Here is a 15,985-nt window from a genome sequence, read left to right on the forward strand (position 1 = left end):
GGAGCTGTTGGCTGGACACCCATGCCCCTCGGTGACAGAAAGGGGTTAGTAGCAACCTCCCGTTGTAATTTCTCCCCTGATAGCCCTTCCTCCTCTAAACTTTTTTGCTTTGTCTGACTAACTCGAGAGACTTCCTCTTTTACTTGAGGTAAGATGTCTTCTCCTAGACTAAGCAAACAAGATTGTACCAACGTCCATAATGGTAATGTGCCAACTGGCAGAGTTCCTGGGCTTTCCATTTGTATCTTTTTTAATCTTCACCATGATGGTTCCATTGTGATATATTTAACAACCCCTCTTTAATGAACCATGGGCTACACCTTTGTATCATCTTAACGTATGCCCTAACTGTTCTTGATTTTACTGAGATGCCTCCTTCTTCTAGCACTGTACTTATCGCCCTTTCGGTTTGATTCTTATTAATTTTTAATTCCATATTTCCGTGACGAAGATACCCCTCACTAAGATAATGCAAAAGAAAACCAAGAGAAAATGGAACAAAAATTCATTATATCAGCCTTTCTATCCTCCTGAAATATCCATCCGTCCTTTCTCCCTATCTGTTCCTCAGACGCAAATAGTTTTTTCTCAGATGTGAGTGGTCTTTCTGCCGTCCCACCCATCTCCAGGGACAGGCAACTTAAAACAAAAGCAAAACAAAATGAAAGAAGAATCTTTAAATGGTTACCCATCTTCTCGCACTGCCCTCATGGCGAGCAATTTACCTTATCACTTACCCTCAGGTGTTCCCCGTATGGGCCACCATATGGTGCACACTGGCTGGGCACAAATCACGAGCCACTTGAAGATTCAAGCAGGAACAAACTTTATTTTTAGAACCCACGCCACACACCGCCCACACGAACTCTCCAGGAACTCCCCGAGAGCTCCACCAGAACTTCAGGAACTTTTTGAGCACTCAACCGGAACTCAACCCCCGAACTCCACCCACACGAACTCTCTAGGAACTCCGCAAGAGCCCAACCGGAACTCAACCAACCCACGCAAACTCTCTAGGAACTCCGCCAGGGCTCAAAAATAGCCGGCACCCAATGCAGCAGGATCTGCTCCTTCTGGCAAAATGCCAGGCACCATTTTGACTTGGCTGCAGCTCTCAACACTCACTGGAGAGCTTGTATTGGTGAGTGTTTTTTTTCAGTGCCAGCACATTATTTGGAAATTAACATGCCTCTCTCTAAAGTTGTCTTTTGCTAAAATGGGAAATACACACTTTTAATTGTACAAAAGTTTGAATTTTCAAATCTTGAATTTTCAAGCAGGAATTGGTAGAATTCATACTAATTGGAAAAAAATTTCTGAAAGAAGAGATTTTGAGGAGGATAACTATAGGCTTAAGTATACTATTAGATTTAGTAATTATGTTGTTAGCGCTGGGATTTTTATATCTTGTTTTCACACTTACTTAGGTGGGTTAAGGTAGTTAACTGTAGGCTTATGATTACCCTCCCGAGCAACTCCAAAACAAGCCAAGGTTATTGCTACTGCTGTGTTCACTGTTCGAGTTACTTCTTCTGGTGTCTTCCCAAGAGATGGGTTTACTTCCATTATATCCAGTCCTGAGAGTAGCCCTACAACAACAACAAAAAATGTGAATAATGTAATTTATAAAATTGTTATTTTAAAATCAGCATAGCCTAACTTCAAAAGTTACCTGGTAGTAAAGAGATAGTGACCCAACATAATATTCTTTAGTTATTGCATCAAGTGATGGGTGGGGCTGGGTTTTCAGATCAGGGAGCATAAACACATACTAGCCAAGTGTACACTTGCTTCTTTATTGTCTCAGGTTTTTACCTACCTGTTTTGTAAATTTCTTCTGTGATGTACAGACCTTCTCTGTAGGATAGACCCCCCACGACAGGTGTGCCAGTAGCAGGTGTGAAAGCAGGGTCCACTCCATCAACATCAAAACTCAGATGAATTGGCCTTTTCTTTCTTTTAAGAAGTGGGAAAGGATTTCAGTATTTCAGTTGAAAGTTGGTGGTTTAATATTTAGTAGACAACTACAGTTCTTATTCTGCAAACCCAAAGGTTCTATAATTTTTATGCAAAGGCTTCATTAATAACTTACATCAGTTAGTATCATTAGCAAGTCTTATGTCATGCACACGAGAGCATCATACCTTCCTAGTAGATAGCTGAGTGCTTCTTCCATCACCTTGCCAATTCCCAACTTATCCACTTCAGTCATTGAAAAGTATTTAATACCCAGAGTTTTCACAATGTAGCTATCAGAGAAGAGATATTAAAATAATCTATAATTAATAAAGCTGACTCAATTCCCTCCTCTTCCCTGGTTTTTATTTTTTTAAAAAGAAAGATCACTGGTAAAGAGTATATAAAATATTTAAGTTCTGTGAACTGTATGCATGTAATTTTATTTGATTTTTAACAGCAAGTCAAGATATACATAGCCTGAATAGATACATGTGTGTGTAAATGTATATAGATACGTGTGTGTGTGTGTGTGTGTGTGTGTGTGTGTGTTTGTATATAGAGGTGTTCATTTGGGGCTGTAAACATCTAACACACAAAAGAAAAAATAAAGACAAATCACATCAAGGAATAAACTTACTGTTCCCCTGGATCCACGTCTCTCAAGCCAATATACACAATATCCTTGGCAGATATGCAGGGAGTCACCCAGGAGAATCCTGGTACATCAGGGATCTAAAGTGGCAATGTTTCCATTTTAGTTAAATGTGTTTCTCTTGAGTAAATCCTACAGGTAATGTTGAGGACAGTTGTTGGATTATATATATCTTAATGTTTAGAATATAAACTTAGAGGATATTATTTTTAAGATGAATAAACGGAATGCCTGCCTTACCATGTTAACACAGCATTTCCCTGTTCTGTGCCCCAAGTCTGCTGGGTCCTGCTTCCTCAAAACTAAAGAAATGAATGTGCTTTCTTTACTTTAGTAGCTTCCTTCTTCTCTTTCTCGCTAAAGATCAAGTCCTCTGGATTAAGTCTAGAGTAGCTGAGGGGAATGTAGGACAAGACTCGTTGCTGCTCTTCATATCATAAGGTGATGACTGATAACCACTTTGTCCTGGAGCCAACCTTGGCTGTTCCCATATGTTAACTTGACATTTTGCAATTTTATAAACACATTTCTTGGTCCTCAGTTTAAAAAAAAAAAAGTTACTTCTGATCATTTAACAGTACAAGGTTTGAATCCCCTTGAATCGTCATTAGGACAAATATAATTATTATCAATAAAGATATTAATATACTATAACATCAATAAAAATTGTGAGCCACAATGTTAAATCTCAATTTAGAATTTTATCTTAAATCTTCTGGAAAAGAAGGTGCTTTCTGCCGTCAATATGAAGTGATAAATCATTGTAATCTGCATTGAAAACTTTTTCTTAAAGAGCTCTGATTTACAGGGGTCACTTCATAAGGAGGAGAGGTGGTGTGATGTGTAGTGGGAAGAGATGGGAACCAGGAGACAGAGTTCTGCTCCTTCCCTCACAATATACTTGATGTGGTTTTGGAAAGTTGATGACCTCTGAACCTCTAAGCGGTAGTTTAAGAATCCAGAGAGAGGATGTTCTTCAGCATCTGTGAATTCCCCTAAACACAGATTGAAAATAGAGGTAGGCTTATGATGGTTTGGTCTATACTGAACATGTACAGACTTTTTCATTATCACCTAAACAAGAAAGAATAATATCTCTTTATATAACATTTATATTGTATTAGATATTGTAAGTAATCTAGAACTGATTTAAAGTATGTGCATAGGTTATATGCAAATACTAGGCCATTTTGTATAAGAGACTTGAGCATTTGAAGGTTTTAGTATCTGCTAAGTATCCTAGAACCAATGCCCCATAGATACAGAGAGACAATTGCCTATGGAGTCAGTTTGCAAACTATGAAGAAAAGTAAAGACAGAGAACATTACCCCCTTTATCAACCATTCTTTTGCTTATTAGCATAGAGAAAATGGTTTGCAATTATATCAATGTAAAATGGTTTAGGATGCTTCCTACTTGCCAAGATTATTTTGTAAAGGAGTACCAACCAGTCTTTTACCTTTCCTTTCAGTTCCTTTAAGAGGAAAGACACAGGTTGTCCATGCAAGTTCCCAGTGGGGGTTGTCAGTGGAGTGTTGATATCCGTGTGAGCATCTACCCAGATGACTCCAAGGTCAGGATGGACCCTGGCATGGCCAGAGATGCTTCCAATTGCCAAACTTTGGAAGAGAAGAAAGTTTATATGAACTTCAAGTTGTCGATGTCATTACATACCTACATCATATCATTAGCTCACTTAATCTGCCTGCTAGGTTTTAAGTCCAAGTAGCTTTTTTTTTTTTTTTTTGGTTACCAGGGATTGAACTCAGGGGAACTTGACCACTGAGCCACATTGCCAGCCCTATTTTGTATTTTTATTTAGAGACAGGGTCTCACTGAGTTGCTTGGCACCTCACTTTTGCTGAAGCTGGCCTTGAACTCATGTTCCTCCTGTTTCAACCTCCCAAGCCGCTGGATTTACAAGCATGAGCCACCATGCCCAGCTCAAGTAGCTGTTTCTTACAGATTTTTAAATTAGATGCCAATTAAACAATTATGACAATAGAGAAGGTATAGCTTACACTTAATACTTACTAAAATGTTTAAGTTACACTGCTATCATTACTAAAATATTTTTAAGTCACCTTGTAATAAAATTGCATTATATAGTTTAACCAAAAAAAAAATAAATATGCATCAAACCCTAGCCACACAAGAGATTCCTTCACATGAGATACTGCTCAATTCTTAGAGTTAAATCCAGCTCCATTTTGGCAGATACTTAATTCTCTGAAGTGAATTATGACAAAGTCAATTTTTCTTAAAATTTGACTCCTTCATAATAGGAAAGCATCACTCAATCCTTCCATACACTACAGTCATTGGTTCTCTCACTCTATTCTGTGCTCAGAGCCTCTGCTGTGTCTACAATCTTGCTGCACATTTGATGTTCCACTCTTGACTGAGTTGAGGCCCCTCAAATCCATCCCAAGTACTCTAAACTCCAAATATTTTGCCAGAATGCAAGATTTAAGTCGTGCCTTGCACAAAAGTTAAAAGATTTGAATTTACTATACAATGCCCAAGTTTCCAACTTGTGAGCATTAAGGCATCATTCAGAGAATCCAGAACTATCAGATTCTCAAAAGGAAAGCAATCGTGCCTGATGTCCAGGTTGAGTTTCATTTTTTCTTTTAGGTTTCCTGACTTTTGGGCATTTTTTGCTCTTAAAATTTCCACTTACAATTTCTTCCACTTAAAAAAAGAAAATGTGCCCCACTCTTTCAATTATATATTTGTTAGAGAAGCCCTGGTAACAGCTGGCTTTAAAACACAAAGTTGAGGGTTGTGAATTCATTGACTCTCATATCAAAGCTCAAGAATGTGTCTACTTTTTGATGTCATTAGGCCTCTTCCGGTAATAGCATCCTTGAGAGCAAACATTTAAAAAAGCTCCATCCACAAAAATAATTGTCATACTGTATAATAGTCAAAATTTGAAAATAACCTGAATATCTGACACTACAAATGTAAATGGTGATGTAATTGCTTGCTGAAAAATTATACAGCAAAAAAAAAAAAAAAAAAAATGATACTTATAGCTGGGTGTAGTGGCAAACACCTATAATCCCAGTGGCTCAGGAGGCTGAGGCAGGAGGATCATGAATTAAAAGTCAGCCTCAGCAAAAGTGAAGCACTAAGCAACTCAGCGAGACCCTGTCTCTAAATAAAATACAAAATAGGGCTGGGGATGTGGCTCAGTGGCCGAGTGCACCTGAGTTCAATACCTGATACAAAAAAAAAAAGGTGCTTACATTTTTTAAAAAACTTGCTAACCAATTGAGTTCTAGGTATTATAAGTAATCAGGAAAAATTAGCTGACAACAAGCATCACTTATTTAGAAATAGAAGCCTGGACTATTTGGCTAAAATCCACTCCTGTTTCCTGCTGTAATTGATAAACATAAAGATATTGTGAGACTTTGCAAATTCATCTAAGTCTGTTTCTGTAAAAAAGTAGGAACCGATAAAAATTGTTTTTAAGGCAAAAAATAGAGTTAAATATTGGTCAGTGTTTTTGCCGCCTGTGCCCCGCCCCCAGGGGGATAGCCACTACATAAGACCTGTGGTCTCCACCCAGCACCAAGCTGACTCTGTTGTTCTTCTGGACCTCTGACACCACATCTGCCAGCTGCTCGTTGGCTTTTCCCACAGACTTTGGATTCTTCACAATTTGAAAGGGGCTGTCGTTAGGAACATCAGCAAAGGGCAGGTCCCCATAGTCTTTCACATCACACTCTGCAATTAAAAGTTTCAAGTTACTAAATAAAAACAGATTGCAAATCAGTTTGGTTACAAATGTATAAAATAAGTCTATTTTCAAAAGTATAAGCAAAGGCCAAAAGACTGTAAATGTGGTGAAGGTGGAAATCATGCCTGCTTTTGCCTGACATTGTCCTGTCGGCATCACCACCTCACTCTGGCACCAGCTGTATACCGAGCCCTCAATGAGCACTTATTGTAGCAATCCAGTTAGAGCAGACACTAAAAGAACAGTGGCAGTTTCTGGTTTGGACCTAGCAGGAGGCATCACTGTCCTTACCACTGTCCCTCTGTTTCTCTCTGCCTCTGTACTTTCTGTCTTGCTATAATAAGCATACTTTGTTTTTGTAATCAAGAAACAGTTAAAGCACCCCAAAGAGAGATTACACCAGCATTTTCTAAATTTTTTTTGATTCTGTATTAATGATTATTCGGGTTGAGGTTTGTTTTTCTTTCAGGTTTCTTTTCTTTTGGTCATTTGCCATTCTGAAAATTTCTACTTACCACATTTTTTTTTTTCCATTTAATAAAGAAAGTTGAGCCCCAGGCTCTCAATGGTAGCTCTGTTACAGAGGCCCTGGTAACAGTGGCTTTCAAAGAGAAAACTGAGGTGTCCTGATCCAAACTGTCACCTGCTGAAGTAACTCAGCTTCCTCCTCGGTCCTCTAGGACCTGGCTCCGGATGGTGCTGTCAGAATCAAGTATGTGCTTATCCCCTAGCCTCTGTTTCAGCAAGTTTGGTAGTTTTTTAATAGGAAAAAAATTGTAGGTAACTCAAAGTCCCTAAGGATCTGAGTGTGCTTCCTAAAAGGGCCTGAAAAAGGTTTCAAAACTAGAAAGCTTCCTGTAAAACTGTGTACTGGGATCAGTTCAGCCATTGTTCATTTATTATGTCTGGGTGTTAGTGATTCAGTAACACCTCCAAGAGGTATCATACATCTCACATGAGATGTGACCAAATTAACCAAGTCCATTTACCCAAGCTTTCTATTCTCCTTCCCTCCCTCCCTTCCTTCCTTCCTAGATTTATGAGCTATAATTCTTAACTCACTAAAATTTGCTTATTTTTAAATGTACAGACTGATGAGTTTTGGAAATATCTATAATCTTGTAACTACCATCACAATTCATATGCAGAACATTTCCATCTCTCTTTTTTTGTTTGTTTATTTTGCTGCTGGGGATTGAACTCAGGGACACTCGACCACTGAGCCACATCCCCAGCTCTATTTTGTATTTTATTTAGAGACAGGGTCTCACTGAGTTGCTTAGTGCCTCGCCATAGCTGAGGCTGGCTTTGAACTCATGATCCTCCTGCCTCAGTCTCCTCAGCCGCTGCAATTACAGGCATGCGCCACCATGCCAGGCTTTCATTCCTTTTATTCCTATCCCCACCCCCAGGAATCATTGATTAGCCTTCTATTGCTATACTTTTGTCTTTCTAGAATTTCCATCAATAGAAGCATACAGTATGTGGTCTTTTGTTGTCTCTTTCACATATCATGTTGTTTTTGAATGTACCTATGTTCCTGTCTGTCATTTTCATTTTCACTTCTCTTGGGAAAATATGTAAAACTGCTGGGTCAAAAGGTAAATGAATGTTTATTTAAGAAACTGTCCAACTGCTTTCCAAAGTGGCTGTATCATTTTGCATTCCTAGCAGAAATACATGAAGCTTTCAGTTGTTCCATGACCTCATTAACACTTCATCAGGGTTTTTCAAATATAAAGATAACATATACTTAAGCCTCAACTTTAACAAACATATAATTTTTCGTTTTCATACTTACACATATAAATGTGTGTGCATACACATACCCACTATGTAAAACCTAGGTGCCCCTATTACTATTATTACTGTTTCTTTTTCTTTTTTTTTTTCTTTCACAAATTGGGATCCTCTTTTGGTAGTCTCCTTCCTGAAACCTCTTGGTTTTTATTTAATTCTACTAGCTCCCATAGCATCCTCCCCAACCCCACAGTTCTTGCCACATAGGTTCTTCTGTACAGCACTTCAGCTGGGAAGACAAAACTTCTGAATGAGAAGTTCCACCAATAACGCTTACTGAGTGCTTTTCCCAAACCCTGCCTCTCTGGTACCATGTGGCTATACAGATGCATGGTTAGTCTGCAGTTCTGTGATATAAACATCCTTACAAACATTCTGTTTTCTCAGGAGTTCTCATTTCACTAGGAAGGAGATCGGGATGATCATCTTTCAACTTAAAAATTACCTTGTTCTTTAAGTTTCTCCAGCAGACCAGCATTTCTCAAGACTGTAGGGCCTTTTTCCACCCCTCCTCGTGGCTGAACAATTACAAAATAAAGTATTTCAGTCATGATCGTGACCATCCAATTCCCACAAGAACTTTTCGTTACTTGAATCCTATCTATCAGTTTGTAAGATCCTATAGACCCTGGAATTTAAATCTTCTCGTTTAATCTTCACATCAAGGTAGATTGAATTACCCCCAAGCCAAATTGGAGGAACAGAATCCCATCATGAAGGTTATGAGGTTCTCCTGCTGGACCACAGTTAATGAGTGGCAGAGCTTCTATTTATATCCTGCTCTTAGGATTCCAATGCTGCAGCCCCTCTTCCCATCACAGCACTCTATCCACACAGCACAAAGCACCCTGATAGATGAAGATAGAATAATGAAAAGGAAAGGCCCCTGTTTCTGAGCCACTCATAAATCCATAGAAAATGTGGGTGTTTAATACCAGTTACATGGGTAGTTGCGTCAACACAGATATGAGATGTCTTAGTAACAAAACAGTACTCCTAACTCTGCAAGAGGCAGGGTGGGTCAGTGATGGCTTTGTGGCCACATGATCTTTGAGCCAAGTCTTGCAACATGATGAGGTGGTCAGAAAAACATGACAGGGTGATAGAGAAATTTTGCAAATCAGGGGAACAGCTTGGGCAAAAGGCATTAGAAGGGAAAGAACGTGGTCTGGGCGAGACCAGCCTGCATGCAGGTCCTCACAGCAGTACCTAGGGACTTTTGGGGTGGTGAATGCAGGCAACAGGAAAATCACCACCTGGGAGCTGAAATCATAAAGACCACCCCAGAAATTTCAGGTTCTGACCTGTTTAAACAGTCATAAGAAACTACACCCATGCTGATTCCACACCTGGGAATGGACACGCCTCTCCTTTCCAGCATGTCCACCTCAAGTCCCCACTGATAGGGGTCCCAAGAAATCATTTTTTAAAAAAATATCTTTCTGATTTTAATTTCCAACAGGACTTTTAGATACATCAAGTTAAATCTTTTTATCAGATGAGAAGACATGCAAAAAGAGACGTGTTTATCCTAGGATTGGGGCTGTGGCCCCAAAGTAAGCAAATATTTCTTCCCCAAATGACAGGTGGCCTGTCCAAGGTGCCAAGCAAATCCTTGTTGTCAAATTCCTGTCCCTGGCACACACTCTTCCTGACACATTTTGCTCCTTTACTTCAATCCTTTTGAAATTTTTTTTGTATTTTATTTTTGATTAACATACAATATTTGGATAGATTTATGAGGTACAGGGTGACGTCTTGACAAGTGTATACATTGGGTAGTGATCAACTCCAGGTAATTAGCATATCCATCACCTTCAACTTTTATCATGTCACTAGAAAGAGCACACCCAAAATCTCTTCTAACTATTTTGAGATACATGGTACATTACTGTTTTCTACATTTACCCTGCCCTGCCTTATAGCATGGTAACTTGTTCCTCCTGTATAAGGTAACCTGATACCACCTGTGACCTGTACCCCCTGACCAACTTCTTGGTCAAGGAGATGACTAACCGTTGACCAAGGAGATGGACTTTCTTCCTCTTTAACTCCCAATTAGGTGCTACTTGGTTCATATTCTGTCTTTAGTTTGGTATTTTTGTCTCTTCTCCTTTGTTCGATTTCAATCTAAACTTCTTTATTTTACGGCACTACATGTTGTCATGTAGGTTTGACAAACAGTAGATGGTCAAAAACAATTTGACAAAACTCCCTGGCCTTTTTTTCTCCTTGCCCTTTCCAACATTAGAACAAATTTCATCTACCCCTTAGTTGACACTGTATGTGCTGTAAGGCTGTCGTTAAACTTCTCAGAGTGACATCTTCTAGCCTTTGTTTTATTTGTTTGCTTCAAACTGCTTCTCGGGATGAATCTTTGCCTGTTGCTTGGTTCATCTGTCCACTTGGAAACTGCTTGTTAAGTTCCACTGCCTTTTTAAATGGAGCCCAGTCCCTAATGGACCACAAGTATCAGATCTACTATGGAATTGAGCTCTCTGAATAGGCATCAGTGCAAGTCAGGGGCATAGGCTTTGGAATGAAGCAGCCTTGTCTGGAATCACATAGTCAAGGCTGTGTAACCTTGAGCAAATTACCACACCTCTCTGAACATTATTAACTACTAGATAAAACCAATACCTACCTTATTGTTTCCTTGATGCCTTACAAGGGGCAAGGCAGAGAAAGGAGCTCTTTCTCAGACTCGACCTTCTATCATCTGCCCTCTAGTCTTCCCTTTTTGCCTTGTGTCAAATTTTTATCCCTTTTAAATAGGAACAAATGCTTATATGTTTGTCACCCCCCCACACACACACACACACCTCCTTTATGGCTTAGTATAGAAAAATCTCTCTCTGTCCTGACAACAATGAGACAATAAGTTTCATTATCATGACCATGTTTTAATGGGAGAAGAGCAGGGTGGGGGGGATTACTAAGAATGGGAAATGCATTCAGTGGCACTTTGACACACTATACCTCAGAGGTTGTCATTGTCCCCAGAGGGGCTGTCCTCATCAGGGTTAGGCTTCTGCAGATGCTCCAGGGCCAGAACATGTTTGGACTCCTTCCCTCTCTCCCCCTTTCCTTCCATTTGCCTCCCTTCTTTCCTTCCTTTTAAAAAATGTTTCATTTGTTCTTTGGAGTCATTCAACAGTAGAGTGTATTTGGACATATCATACACACATGGAGTAGAGCTTCCTAGTCTTCTTGTTGTGCATGATGTGGAGTTTCTTTCCTACCTTTTTGTTGCTTTTTTCAATTCTTACTGTTACAAACTGTTTGAAAAATAGGTGAGGATATTGTGGATTTTAAAGGACACCCGTGTCGGCAGGACATCCCTGTGCTCTAGGAGGCCTGTTTGGAGGGTTTCCAGGGCAAGGGAAGCAGTATTTACAGACAGTCCAAATGCAATTGGGGCCTCTAACCTCTGACCTCTCCCAATTTGTTTTGCAGTAAAAAGTCAGAGTGCACATCAAGATTTCAAAATTAAAAGGGGTGAAAGTCTTCTTAAATTTTTAGAACCTGGGAGGAGTCCATTAAAAAAAGAAAGAAAAAAAAAAAAACCAAAAAACCTCAACCTTTGGAATTTCAACTCACATACTGTCCTGTTCGGTTTGACTTTTTAATTTTCCTCTTTAAGCCCAGACCATGTTGAAGTCTGGAAGGCATCCTGTCATCTCATTATAATTACCAATATGAATGTGTCCAGACAGGGAAAAGAACTGTTAATTTAAATGTTCATGATATATGTTGGTTCACACTTAGATAGCTCTAAGACAAACTGAAAATTTCATAAACCCTTAGTCCAGACAGTGTTTCCAACTTGCAGTATTTTCCCCCCACTCAGGAAGATACAGGACAGATTCTACCAGCCCATGGACCAACAGTTTCAAAGAATCATTAAACCATAAAATAATATGAATTATTGACAAAGTTGCATAAAACACTATCATTTAGGTTATCCAAATTAAAACAATTCTGAAGATCACCACTGATTAAATTTTTCTACTCAACGAATTACATAACCGAACAAATGAGTCTTCTTAAACTCTCCTCTCCCTCTGGATAGTCAAGGAACATCACAAACACCAAAAACAACAAAAGCTAAACGAGACACTGCACTGAAGAAATAATCCATTTCAATACAAAATAAAAATATTTTGGTTCAACATGAGTAAACGAGTAAACATTCAGTTTCAAACAAAATTGACTCTGAGATTGGGAGCCATAGGAGTAACTGGGTTTGAGACCATAATTATGTAATGTCTCGAAATGGTGAGAGGACTTTAAAATGTCCTTTCCTCAACCAGATTGTACAGAAAAACATAAGTAACCGGAAAGTGACACCTTACATGTTTTAAAGTCCCAAATTTCCAATAAAGTAAAGTTATTCAAAGCGGAGGCCTTATACTCACCTGTCCCTTTGAGAAAGGGGCTCCGATAACCCCTATGGATTTTGACTTGTAGCTCATGGTCCTTGATACTTCACTTTGCTGCACCGGTATTCTCAGGTTGCCATACACTGCAACACTCGAAGACAGAGGGCACATCTTTTTTGCCACTTATAATTGGGTTAAATGTGTTTACTTTATTCTAATGAGGACACCTGGCTCCACCTACTGAGCAGAAAGACAGAGTCAACAGGAAGGCTTGCACATTGTTCAAATGAACCCGATTGTTCTGAGCTCAGGTCTCCAATTAAGTGAGCATTATTTATGTTCCTTGTTCTTGTCTTTGTTAAAAAGCCACCTGGGTGACGTTAATCTTTCTTTAGGCAATTGAAAATTATATGTGGTTTCATAATTGCATAAGTAACCATGTCTATAACTGGGTAAACCTGTAGTGGCACCCCCTCCTCCACCAAATAATCTTAATTAAGCTTCTCCAGAGACCCTCACCATAATTGGTTTTATTAACAAAATATCAGCAAAAACGTCTGCAAAGAACTCCGTGTAGTTAGGACTTTCTATTTTTTGTTTCTCTGCCTGTTAAAAGCTAAGTTTGGCAACAGACTTGATGTTATGCCTGTTTTTGTGGTAAAACCTCTGACTAATCTAAAAAAATGGGACAAAAAGCACTTTCTATGAACTCAAAAAATATAATACTGTTATGTAGACGCCTATAAAAATGTAAACTTCCACACTCATCTTCCCATTGGGTATAAAATTCAAAGAATTTCCAGGCAAAGCCAAAACAACTGTCAAAATCAGGGCCAGATGCAGAGCCAGAAGGTCTGGATGGAAGAACCACCTCACCTGGTCTAGGTTGAGACTAAACCAATGTGCCTACTACCATTTAGAGGGCCACTGGAAAAATAAATGCCCCCAACTGAAGGAAGACAAAAGGGCTGCTGCTACTCCTTACCAGGATAAGAGAGGCCAAGTCATTCAAGGGCAATACCAGCCCTACAAACATGTCCCCCATGATGATCAATGCCACAGACACCACTGTGATGCCCCTGAGAAAGATTATGTGGGCTGGTAGCCATCGAAAATTATGATGAGGACTAGTATTGACCAGCCTGAATCCATGTGGGCCCAGGAGCCTACAGTCCAAATGCTCATAGGGAGCCAAACTATGGACCTCATGGTGGACACTGGGGCCCACCATTCTATGGTGACCCAACCTGTAGTCCCACTTTCAAAAACACAGACTGCAATGTGGGAGCCTCTGGCTACAGGATCATCACCCTTTTCTATTGCCCTGGAGTTACAATTTAGCAGGCCATGAAGTGGTCCATGAGATCTTGTACATACCAGATGACCTGGTGCCATTGATGGTTTTGAGACCTGCTGAGAAACCTCTGAGCCCAGATAACTTTTGATGCAAAAGGTCAGGCAGTCCTATCATTGGGAAAACCTAAACCAAGTATTTTTAACCCTCACAATTCCTTGGGAAGAGGAGTGGTGCCTCTTTAGGCTAGTAGTACACCACAGCAGGGACCAGAGCTCCCTTTCCAAGTACCAGGAGTATGGGCAGAGGATGATCCACCTAGACTAGCCCAGACATTCCTCCAGTGGGGGTGGAATTGAAACCAGGAACCATACTGGTATGCCTAAGACAATATCATATTCCTCATAAGGCACAATTTGGAATTCAAAAACATTTGGACAGACTTTAGTAATATGGAATTCTCAGCCCTTGCCAATCACCATGGAATACATCTCTTTTACCTGTCCAGAAACCAGGGACTGATGGTTACCAGCCAGTTCAAGATTTCCATGCAAAAAATCACCTTACATACTTTGGTCCCTAATCTATACGCTCTTCTAAGTCGGCTCCTAGCTGATGCAGCTTATTTCACATTCTGAACCTTAAAGATGCCTTCTTCTGCATTTGACTGGCACCACAGAGTCAGCCCTCTTTGCCTTCCATTGGAAAGCCTCCAATGGGAACAAAGGTCAATGGACCTGGACTAGGCTACCACAAGGTTTCAAAAACTCACCAACCATCTTCAGGACGGTGCTGGCTTCTGATTTGAGAATCTTTCCTAAATAATGACGTGGATGTTGACCTCTGATGTGGATACACATTACTCCAATATGTAGATGATCTGTTGCTGGTCAGAGCAACCCAAAAAGACTGCATGAAGGGGTCATAACTGGTTCTCACTCTCCTATGTGAAACTGGCTACAAAGTCTAAAAGAAGAAAGCCCAAATCTGTCAAGCACCTTGGTTTCTATCTGACTCAGAGACAACTGCAACTTGGCCCCAAAAGGAAACAGACAAGACAGTCTTGCTCAATTCCAATCCCTTCCACCAGCTGCCAGATCTTGAGTGCTGAATTCTGTCAGATATGGATCACTAACTTTTCAGTTATGGCCAAACCCCTCAATGAGGCCACAAAAGGGGGAGAATGGGATCCTCTAATGTGGAGACCAATACAAAAACAAATCAAATCAAAACAAAACAAAACAAAAAACTCCACTGAGGATCTTAAATGTGCACTCACCAGTACACGTGGACTAGGACTCCTGGATCTCATAAAGCCTTTCTCCCTTTCTGGAACAGCTGTAGGAGTCCTAACTCAAATGCTGGGGAACTGACACTGTCTTGTGGACTACTTTCTAAATAGCTGGACTTTATCATTCTGGCCACCTTATCTATGGGCCCTTGCAGCCATGGTCCTCTGGTGTTGGAAGCTGATAAGCAGACTATGGGACAGGAACTGACACTCTAGCTTATACAGGATTTCTAGGGTTTGTTTGGTGTTATTAGTTTGGCTTTGTTAACTTACATTGTTTAACCTGTGCAGGTTAATAGACAAAACTGTTAGTCTATCATTTAGTTTGGTTTCCTTTGGTAATCTTGGGGGGCTCTACCCCACTCCTGCTCCAATAGTGGAAATGTTGTGAACCATGTGTCAAGTCAATCTATTATAAGCAAGGGGTGATAATATATATATATTTAGGACCTGCCCACCAGAGAAATGCTAGAATTGGATAACTGTTTGTCTCTGGAAAAGACCTAGGGATCCCCTTGTATGAAGATCTAGGGCCAAGGAAAAAGAGATCCATTGGAAATGAGTTGATCTAGGAGATCAACAAATCTGGGGTAAGGAAGGCTGGCCATCCCAGAGGATTATTGCCACTATGGTCCTGCTACCTGGGTACAGGACAGCAGCTAGGGCTATAAAACTCTAGTTTATATGCTAAACTACAACTGTACTGGAAAATTATTTCTTATAAACTATACTGGAAGTTATTATTAACCAGACTGCCACAGTCTTTGAACTCTTAGCCACACAACAGGCTCAGATGTAAGTAGCTATCTATAGAAACTCCTTGGCATTACATTATCAGCTGGCTACAGAGGAAGA

The 15,985-nt window shown here is 39.9% G+C and overlaps 1 protein-coding gene across 5 annotated transcripts; it reads right to left on the reverse strand.

The window, feature by feature from the left end:
- Positions 1-809: 809 nt before the first annotated feature.
- Arg1 (arginase 1) lies at positions 810-15,224 on the reverse strand. Of its 5 annotated transcripts, none has more exons than XM_027938462.2 (9): positions 15,119-15,224; positions 12,582-12,785; positions 8,609-8,681; positions 6,176-6,350; positions 4,072-4,231; positions 2,597-2,691; positions 2,145-2,249; positions 1,820-1,956; positions 810-1,589 (listed from the first exon to the last, which is right to left on the reverse strand). In XM_027938462.2, exons 2-9 carry the CDS (start codon positions 12,714-12,716, stop codon positions 1,420-1,422), a joined length of 1,050 nt encoding a protein of 349 aa, XP_027794263.1. In that variant the 5' UTR covers positions 12,717-12,785; positions 15,119-15,224; the 3' UTR covers positions 810-1,419. The 5 variants fall into 5 exon arrangements, with proteins under 5 accessions (XP_027794263.1, XP_027794262.1, XP_027794266.1 ...); XM_027938461.2 differs by having other exon boundaries at positions 12,582-12,782; positions 15,119-15,222; XM_027938465.2 differs by having other exon boundaries at positions 12,582-12,696; positions 15,119-15,221.
- Positions 15,225-15,985: the final 761 nt, after the last annotated feature.

Source organism: Marmota flaviventris, chromosome 6 (assembly GCF_047511675.1).
Source record: "Marmota flaviventris isolate mMarFla1 chromosome 6, mMarFla1.hap1, whole genome shotgun sequence".
NCBI lineage: Eukaryota > Metazoa > Chordata > Mammalia > Rodentia > Sciuridae > Marmota > Marmota flaviventris.